This window comes from Paroedura picta, chromosome 18 (assembly GCF_049243985.1).
Source record: "Paroedura picta isolate Pp20150507F chromosome 18, Ppicta_v3.0, whole genome shotgun sequence".
NCBI lineage: Eukaryota > Metazoa > Chordata > Lepidosauria > Squamata > Gekkonidae > Paroedura > Paroedura picta.
Genome location: NC_135386.1, coordinates 1,688,764 through 1,697,738, shown reverse-complemented (window position 1 = coordinate 1,697,738; position 8,975 = coordinate 1,688,764). Strand labels below are relative to the sequence as shown.

The 8,975-nt window shown below is 58.7% G+C and overlaps 1 protein-coding gene across 3 annotated transcripts; it reads left to right on the top strand.

Moving 5' to 3' along the window:
- On the top strand, positions 1 to 8,671 carry FAN1 (FANCD2 and FANCI associated nuclease 1). Of its 3 annotated transcripts, none has more exons than XM_077318336.1 (14): positions 1 to 213; positions 1,112 to 2,500; positions 2,680 to 2,820; positions 3,258 to 3,453; positions 3,673 to 3,906; positions 4,283 to 4,414; positions 4,725 to 4,833; positions 5,158 to 5,277; positions 5,395 to 5,559; positions 5,700 to 5,853; positions 6,168 to 6,271; positions 6,760 to 6,954; positions 7,841 to 7,969; positions 8,462 to 8,671. In XM_077318336.1, exons 2-14 carry the CDS (start codon positions 1,225 to 1,227, stop codon positions 8,597 to 8,599), a joined length of 3,093 nt encoding a protein of 1,030 aa, XP_077174451.1. In that variant the 5' UTR covers positions 1 to 213; positions 1,112 to 1,224; the 3' UTR covers positions 8,600 to 8,671. The 3 variants fall into 3 exon arrangements, with proteins under 3 accessions (XP_077174451.1, XP_077174452.1, XP_077174453.1); XM_077318337.1 differs by having other exon boundaries at positions 4 to 139; XM_077318338.1 differs by lacking the exon at positions 1 to 213 and adding an exon at positions 794 to 920.
- Positions 8,672 to 8,975: the final 304 nt, after the last annotated feature.

The following is an 8,975-nucleotide window of genomic DNA, read 5'->3' as shown; positions in this document are numbered from 1 at the left end:
CTCCCCTTTCCCCCTCCCTCCTCGAGACCGCCGGGGTCTCGCGCCGCCCGGGCGGCGGCGGCTCCTTGTGCGCCTGCGCGCCTCCCTAGGGTGGCAGGTCTTGCATGAAAACGACGAATGGAAGGATATTCCTAAGCGGGTCTGCAGCCTGAGCCGGGATGCATTTAGGGGGGCGTCGTTTTTTGCATGCGCATCCCCGTGCTGCATCTTCGCGTATGCATTTGTTTTTTTGCATTGCACAGGCACCCCGCCTCCCCTCTTTAATATTCTAGCTGCACTGCCTAGCCCTTGGCCTTCCCTCTCTCTCTCTCTCGACTGGGGGGGTCTGTCTGATGCTTGCTGACACCCGCTCTGGGGACCCAGGTTTGGCTAGCCAGTTGCTGCCTCTGACTAGAGCCAGTTGGGTTCCTGAACCTGGAAGATCGTCTGCTTGGCAGGCAGGCAGGCAGATCCCAGGTTCTACCCCCAACATGTCCAGGCTGTAGGGGGACGTCAAAGTCCTCTGCCTTAGACCCTGGAGAGCAGCTGCCAGTCTGTGCAGGCAATACTGACTTTGGTGGACTGATTCGATATAAGGCAGTTTCGTGCCTCCATCTGCTTTGCAGGCAAAAGGTCCCCAGTTTCAAACCCCAGTCGAAAGGACCCTGGAGAGGGGCTGCCAGCCTGAGCAGACAATCCTGACCCTGAAAGACCAAGGGCCTGACTCAGTAGAACGCAGCGTGTTCAAGGATCATAGGGGAGTGAGGCAAAAGACGGTGATTGGCATGAACCTTCTGGGTTAACTTTATGATTAAAGATCAAGGAGGGCGGCTGCATGAGTCTGTGGCAGCAGAATGGAGCCAGGAGCTCCTTAAAGACTAGCAAAATTTGTGGCAGGGTAAGAGCCTTCAGGATCCCCTGCTCCCTTCAGCATCTGATAGGTATATGATCCCCTTAGATAAGCAGCCCATTTGCAAGCGATGTTAACATCCTTGCAGCCGTGAAAATGAGTTTTCTAAATAAGGTCAACAAAATTATATTAAATAATGTTAATTAATAAACATTTAAAAATTAACGAATTAGACCATTAGAAACCTGTCCCTAATTGGTCTTTTTTCTTTCCCTTTTACAGGCCGGGCTGTGGAGAATGCCGAGTTACAAGGAGTGAGGCATTTCCCATTCCCAACACTGTTAGGCAAGACGGCGTCACGTTAACGGGGGATTTGCGTATCTGGCGAAATTGCAATGACGGAAAACGCAGTTCCGGCCCATAAAAGGCCTCGGAGTGGCTTATCCCGAGCGGGCAAAGCCCAGAAAAAGGCGAGCAAAAAGCCCAGGCCACATACGGGAGACGCGTCGTCTTCGGCCTCCATTGTGTCGTTTTTTAATAAGGCTCCCCTGTCCGCAGTGCCCTGCCCCCTGTGTGGCCAGACGGTGTCCCGGTACCAAATCAACCAGCATATCGATGAGGAGTGTCGGCGGAACCTCGGTTCCGATGATGACGTGGTTCTGGTTGAGCCTGCGTCGAGTCCGGCTCCTTCGGGAGGCGATCGGCCGAGCGGTTCTAGCCCAGGCTCCTCGACCCCGGGGAAGCCCCCAACGGCCGCAGGAGGCTGCAGCCTTAAAAGAAAACTTGGGGTTGGGGAACGGACGAGCCCCTATTTTCAAAGGGGTGCGAGGTTGAAAGGCCCTAACAGCACGCCCGGGGTTCAAGCAGTCGAAACCATCTCTCTGGGAAGTCTGGCATCGAAGCTATCCAGTAGGCGGCAAGCCCAGGGGAGTCACGCAGATCAGAAGCATGGTGAGAGGAGCCAGACTCTAGAAACGTGGGACAGTGCCGGAGAATGCCCCGCAGGAGATGCCACTCTGGACATCGGTTCCCAGAAAGAAAACTGTTTCCCTTATTCCAGTTGCGAAGGACAGCATAATCCCAAAGAAAGATTAACCAGCATGGCGCAAGAGGGTGATCCGGAGACATTCCCGGCTGGCTTGGGACATTCGAGCTGTGCTTTGATTCCTCAGGGTGATCTTGATCGCCCCAACCGTGCCTCGCCCTCAGGAGGGGTCAGCGAGCGGCCCCAGAGCCCCTCCGGCCAACATGCTGCGTGTTCAGCTACTTGCGGTGAAGTGGGGCCGGTTGGATTGGAAAGCCAAGAGCTCTCGTCCGGGGAGCGCGACCGGCCGGCTCCTGCAAAGCCGGCGCCCTTTCGGCGAAAGTGGAAACTCGCTATTCGGAGAGGTGACGCGAAACAGCTTCCCGTGGAAGACGGTCTGGCCGTCAGGAGCGAAATGGCCGAGGGCCACGCGAGGCCTCCTGAAAAACTGGCTTCTGGGAAGACGAGCGGCACCCTGACCGAGACGCTCCCTGGTCCGTCCAGCTCTGCGGCAGATTCGGGGGGGCGTCCGTATTACCTCCAGAACTTTCTGAGGGTCTTGCGAGCCGTGTTGGAGGAGTCGGACGACGCGAGGCTGTTTGACGAGCACGAACTGCTGCTGGCTGCTCAGTTCTCCACGCTGTCAGGTCAGGTTGGCTGCTCCTCCTTTGGGGGGGGGGGCGCCAGGAGACCACAGAACTAGTGGGGCTCAAGGTGGGGGGGTTGCTAGATCCGACGGGCTGCAGTTATTCTCCCAGGGCTGGCCCATCCCTTGAGAGCAGCTCTCATTCAATGCTCCCTTTCTCTCCTCCTACCAAACCCTCAGCTGGCGGACAGAAGTTATACGTCAGGCTTTTCCAGCGCAAACTGAGCTGGATAAAAACCAGCAAGCTGAAATATGCCGAGATTGGCGATGACTTGTCTCCGTACATTGAAGAGCTTGTCGGAGCCAGATTCCTGGAGTCAGGTATGTCCGCTGACTAAAAAGGGTGCAGGGGTTTACCATGACGCTGCTTGTTCGGCATGCGATGGAGTTCAGAAACACACGCTTTCCTATTTTAAAAAAGATCCCCAAGGAATTATCTGCATGTTGAAAGCTAGCTCGTCAAGAAAAGGCAAGATGTTTTATTTTGCTAGCTTTCTACAAGTGGGGAGTTTCGGTATTTTAAAACGAAGAGGCTAAATCCATTTGAAATTAAATCAAAAAATCCTTCAAGTGCAGCCACGAGGGTGACCTTGGGCCAGTCCCAGTTCTCTCAGAGCTCTCTCAGCCCCACCCACCTCACAGGGTGTGGGGCGAGGAAGGGAAGGCAACGGGAAGCCCCTTTGAAACTCCTTTTGGTGAGAAAAGCGGGGTATAAAACCCACCACTCCTCATGCTTTCCTTCTCCTGTGACCCCGCAGACGCGGATCTGCAAGACCTGGGAGAAGTTCTTGACCTGCTCTCGGCCCCCGAGTTGAAAAGCTTGGCGCAGGCTTTCCACCTGGCAAATCCAAACGCTCAGAAGCAGCAGCTCCTGGAAGGCTTCCTAAAGCTGGCGAAGCAGCGCTCCGTCTTCGGCAGCAAGGACTCCGGGCTCAGGAGCGTGATTCTCAAAAGGTAAGTTGGGGGCGCACGGACCTGACCCAGAGCAAACCCAACAGGTGAGGAGGCCGGCAGCCAGTTAAGCCTTCCGGAACGGCCCCCGGGGAAGGGGGAACTGAAATTCTTGGCTTGGTTCGGGTTTGTGGGCTGCCTCGAAATGCACTTTTTAGTATATCTGAAATGTTTGTGGCCCTGCGTGAAAGACGGGAGTGTCCCCTTGTGCTTGGCGCCCAGGGCGAAGGCTCTGGCCGGGGGGTCCGTCCGGCTCTGCCAAGGCCCTCGGGACGTCTTTTCGCGGGTGCTGCTGCTCTTCTCCCTGACCGACCCGACGGAGGAGGAGGACGCCGGGAGCGGCGGCCACAAAGCCCTCTCCACCCTGCTGCTGGTCAACCTGGGCCGGACGGCCTTCCCCGCGTACACGGTCCGGACGGAGCGGCTGATCTTTCGTGATCGGGAGGACTTCCTCAGGTATGGAGCGGGGCGGATGGTCCGTCTTGTGCTTCGGGTCTTCCTTTGGAGCGTACGCCCCTTCCTGCTTCCCCGCCAGAATGGGAGTTCCCCACTCCTCTTCCTCCTGCTGGGTGACTGTGGGTGGCCGCAGTTCTCCTAGAGCTGTCCTTGAAGAACAGTTCTCCCAGAGCTGTGCCACCTTCCACTTGGGGCTGAGCCTCCGGCAGTGCCGGTGTGGGAGGACGGGACCCTTCTAGTGCTACTGCAATGTCCAAGCAAGTGCTGGGGCTCAGCTCACGGGCTGGGGGGGCTGCAACGTGCCCTGCCTGCCCAGGCGACAGAGCAGGACATTCGGCTTAACGATAAAAATCACAAGGAGAGTCATCGGCCCCAGGTATAGCGCTGCGGTATGCACCTCCGGCGACGTCTCTGCGGCTGTGGCCGGCCGTGACTGGGAAGAGGCCCACAGGCTGTACGTGGCTGCGAAAGGCACCTGGCTGGAGCTGGAAGCGCATCCTTCTCTGAGGTACGGACTTCGCCAAGAGGGAGGAGAAGAACCTCCTTTCTGGGGCAGTATCGCAAAAGGAGGCTGGCATCCTCGGCTGAGGCCCGCAAAGCTGCCTTTTCTCCGGGGGCCGGGAGAGGGAGGGACGCCACGCAAGCGACGTGGCTGGGAACACTCAGACCACTGACCCTGCTCGCACTCCCTAAACCATGACCCTGTGCAACACTGAGACAGGCCCGGTAGGGGTGGCGTTTCTAAGATAATACAGTCACCGCCGGCCCCTTCTCCTTCCGGCTCCCCAATGAGCCTCCCCACCGTGTTTTCCCGGCAGGCACCACGCGGCCCTCCCGGAATACCTGCGATGCTTCACCTTCGGGTGGGTCTACACCCGGATCCTGTCGCGGGGGGTCGAGATCCTGCAGCGGCTTCGCAGGTACGAGGTAAGGAGCCGGGCGTCCGAGACGGTTCCTGCCCCTCCGTCCCCCCCGAGGCTCTATCACGTAGTACCCAAAACCGGGGTGCCCTCCGGAGGTCCACCCGTGGGGCCAGAACGCCAGAGGCCTTCAGCGATCTTGTCCCCCAGACCCCCTTTACGCCCCCTCTAGAATGTGTGGGCCTCAGCTCCAGCTATTTCTCCAGCCCGTTTCTACCCCGTGCCCGATTTTGCCAGCCGCTGCCATGTCGCCCCTCTGCTGTCACCGGGACGGGCGGGCGGGGCGCAGGGTTCGGCCTGGCTCTAACAAGGAGCCCCTCCTCGCGTGTAGGGCGCCGTGGAGCAGCTGGAGGACCTCCTGGCGCAGGACGTTTATTGCAACGACAGCAGGGGCCGGTGGTGGGACCGCCTGGCCCTAAATCTGCACCAGCACTTGAAAGCGACAGAGAAGGTAACGTCGCCGTCCCTGGTCTTCCTCTCCGGGGTCTGCGATCCTGCTCTTAGGCCGTGGTGCTGAGCGGCAGGGATGCTTTCCCCCTTCTCTCTGCCACGGTTGCTTCTCTGCTAGGCCATTGCGTGTATCGGGAAGGGCCTCCGGGATCCGTTTGTGCGCTCCGGCCACCGCCTCGCCCTCTCCCAGCGGGCCCAGCGGATGAGGGATTCCCCGGCGTGTAAGAAGCTGGCCCGTCTCCTTCAAGACCTGCCGGTGACCGCAGTGGACGACGTCCCTCACGTCAGTGGCTCTTGTAGAATCCTAGAGTGGGAGGGGGCTCTAGAGGCCGTCCAGTCCCACCCCCTGCTCAGGGCAGGATCAGCCTCGAGCACCCAGGACGAATACCTGGGAGACCCAAAGGCGGTCCCTCTCGCCCTCAGGTGACCATCAAAGGAAAACTCTGCCCCCAAACCGGGGTGGGGAAGTCAGTGTTCATCACGGAAGACGGGGGAGAGGGCGGCGAGGCGTCCGTGGTCGTGTGCTCCGTGGAGGAACTGGCCTTGGCCCACTACAAGCAGCAGGGCTTTGACCAAGGTACGGCACAGGCCAGTGGTTGTGCGTCCAGGAGGCAGAGCCCACGAAAGAGTTTTGCGCACAAAGAGGTGGGGCTTGGCGGACAGGAGCGGGGACCCGGATAAGCCCCAGCTGGAGGTTCCTAGCCAGGGCGGTCGACAAAATCAAAGCCCTGACCTCTCCTTCCCTGCCCCTTTTTGGTAACCCCGCTTCCGCACTGAGCGTCCAACCCGATGAAGAGAGCCAAGGGACCGAAACGTTTGCTCGCGGCTTTGTGAGACGGGCTGATCCCAGTTTTGAGAAAAGGACCCTCACGGCCTCTGCCTCTCCTTCAGGCATCCACGGCGAAGGGTCCACGTTCAGCACGCTCTACGGCTTCCTGATGTGGGACGTCGTCTTCGCGGACGGAGTCCCCGATGTCTTCCGGACCCCTTACCAGGTGGGCTGCGTCCGCGTGGGTCTCGCCCTCACCTTCCAGCCCGCTTATGGTGACCCCGTAAGGTTACGTGCAGAGGGGGCTGGTCATCACTTCCCCCTGCATAGCAACCCCCGGACTCCCTTGGGCCAATAGGACTCTGTTTCCCTTCTGAGGAGGTCAGGCTAGCGTGGGGCTCTCCACGCGAGATTCCTCCCGGTTTGGTGGAACGAAGATTTAACTGGCCCACTCTGGCTGTGAGCAAAGCTGAGTCACCTGCCAGGATCACAACTTACCTGCGGCCCACGGGAGGCCAGAATGGGGCTCCTGGAGAAGGCCAAGAGGCACCGTTTTCCCGAAAGCGTCAGGCGAGAGTCCAGTGGGGGAATACTGTGAAGGAACTAAACACTTCCAGAGGGAAGAGTGATGGACACTAGATGCCCCCCTAGCTTTCAAGGAAGCCGGTGTCTGCTCTCCCAAGGTGCTCACGCTGCCTGTGCGTTTCCCCTCAGTCCTACCCCCTGGATCTGTACACCGACAGCTTTTACGAGAACCGGAAGGAGGCCATTGAGGCCAGGCTCCAGCTCCTGCACGCTGCGTCCCCGGAAACCCTGTCGGAGTGGATCGGCCAGGTGTGGGACGCCCAGAGGGGCAAAGCGACCGCCCTGGTCACCTGGGAGCGGTTCTCTTCCCTCGAGCAGGCCCAGGTGAGAGGCAAAGCCCACCAAAGCTCCTCTGGCTACCGAAAGAAACACGATCATCGTTGAATGGCTGTTGCCACGTGGCACTGATGCAAGCAAAACTGGGGATGAACTAACTAGGCTTAAAATCATCTGATGTAGCTTCAGGCGGGTGGCCCAGTTGGTCTGGGGCAGCAGAACGGAGAGCGAGTCCAGCGGCACCTGGAGACCGAGGAAGTTGAACTCAAGGGATACGCTCTCGTGTGCAGGCACGCTTCCACAGATACAAGGCGCAATGTGCTGAGTCGCCCACGTCTCAGCTGGAGGGCCTGCGCAAGTCCCCGAGTTCAATCCCTGGCATTCCTGGGAGGAAGGATTTCGGGCAGTGGGTGCTGATGAGAGTCTCTTCTCTGTCCGACTGGGCTGAGATCCACGGGGCAGAGGTGTGGTGATTTCAGACGCTCCCCGTAAGCTCCCCGCTTGCGAGAGAGGGAAAAGGGTCTGGGTTTCTTGGCTAGCGGCCAAGGTGAGGGAGGTGCCCCGTTCGTCAGGAGGAGAGGTTGGCATGTGTGTGTAACGTAAGATTGCCTGGCTTCCCATCATCACCTGCTCTCTCGCCATGACCTTGGTCTTCCGTGGAGGTCGCCCTTCCGAGTACTAGCCAGGGTGGACCCTGCTTAGCTTCTGAAATCTGACGGGATCAGCTTTTCCTGGGCTATCCAGGTTGGGCACGAGGAAAGAACCTGGCGGAGTCCTCGGAGGCTTGATTCGAGAGACTCAGAGACTGGCAATATTTTCAGGGCATGAGCTTGGGAGAGTCAAAGCTCCGTCCGTCAGGCGTCCAGCTTTGGCTCTTGGAAGCTCAGACGCCAGAAATCTTGACGGTCTCTAGCCAGGCCTCCGTGTTTTGCAGGATTTGGCGCGTTGCTTCGGAGGCCCGTTCCTGAGCGGCGTTTGCCGGCAGCTGTCCAGAGACCTGCGCCACTGCAGAGGGGGCCTCCCTGACCTGGTTGTGTGGAGAACAGAAGACTGTCAATTTAAGGTATGTTCCTAGCTTCCTGGACAGGGAAGGAAGCGGCGGCAGCTCCAAGGGGGGACTGGAGAAACATCTGGAGCTGAGATCCGTGAGTAGCTAGGAGCCACAGGCTGTAGAAGCAACGCTCTGCCTGAAGAAGGGAAGCTCTGTTTTCGTGGAGCTTGGGGGGCAGGAGAGGGAGGGCTTCTGGAGTTCTGGCCCCTCTGCCGGACCTCCCGATGGCCCCTGGCTTTTAGCCACTGTGGGACACAAGAGTGTTCAACTGGAGGGGCCACTGGCCCGATCCAACATGGCTCCTTTGGAGTTTGTATCCCCTTGCTCCCTGGAGCAGAAGCTCTTTCAAAAGCGTGAGCGCCTGCCCTCCTGTGGACGTTTTCGCCTCCGCGGCTTGTTTGCGACTGTCGTTTTAAGTCGGAATGATTTAAGTCGGAATGATTTAAGTCGGAATTAGCCTAATGTCAATGGGATTTGTTCTCTCCCCCCCTCACCCCGTTTCAGCTTGTGGAGGTGAAAAGCCCCACGGACCGCCTGTCCCCCAAGCAGATGCTGTGGTTGGCGGAGCTGCAGCGTCTGGGAGCGAGCGTGGAAGTCTGCCATGTGGCCGCCATCGGGGCAAAGAGCGAATGCCTGAGCTGAAGGGCTCGGCCAAGCTGGCTGGCTGCCTCCCGGGCCCTGGAGCCACCACCAAATAAATGTCCTTGCTGCAGATCTACTGAGTTGCCGGTCTGGTTTTTCTAGAAGAAGCACAAGCCCTGATTCTTCTCTCCCGTCCCGGGGTGCACCTGCGGCACATCTGGAAGCGTCCCTTTCGTGTCCCTTTTACAAAATTGTTCCCGATTCTTTTAACGGGAATCTTCTAGACTCAGGGGGAGTACAAGGCCTCTGGATGCCTTTGAGAACTAAGATGAGCTGGGGTCAGTTATGCTCTGAAAGCAATCCTGGCTCATCCTCCGTTCTAGCCAGGGAAGCTGTCCAGGATCCCAAGGAGGGAAAGGAAAGCTCAGCTCAAAGA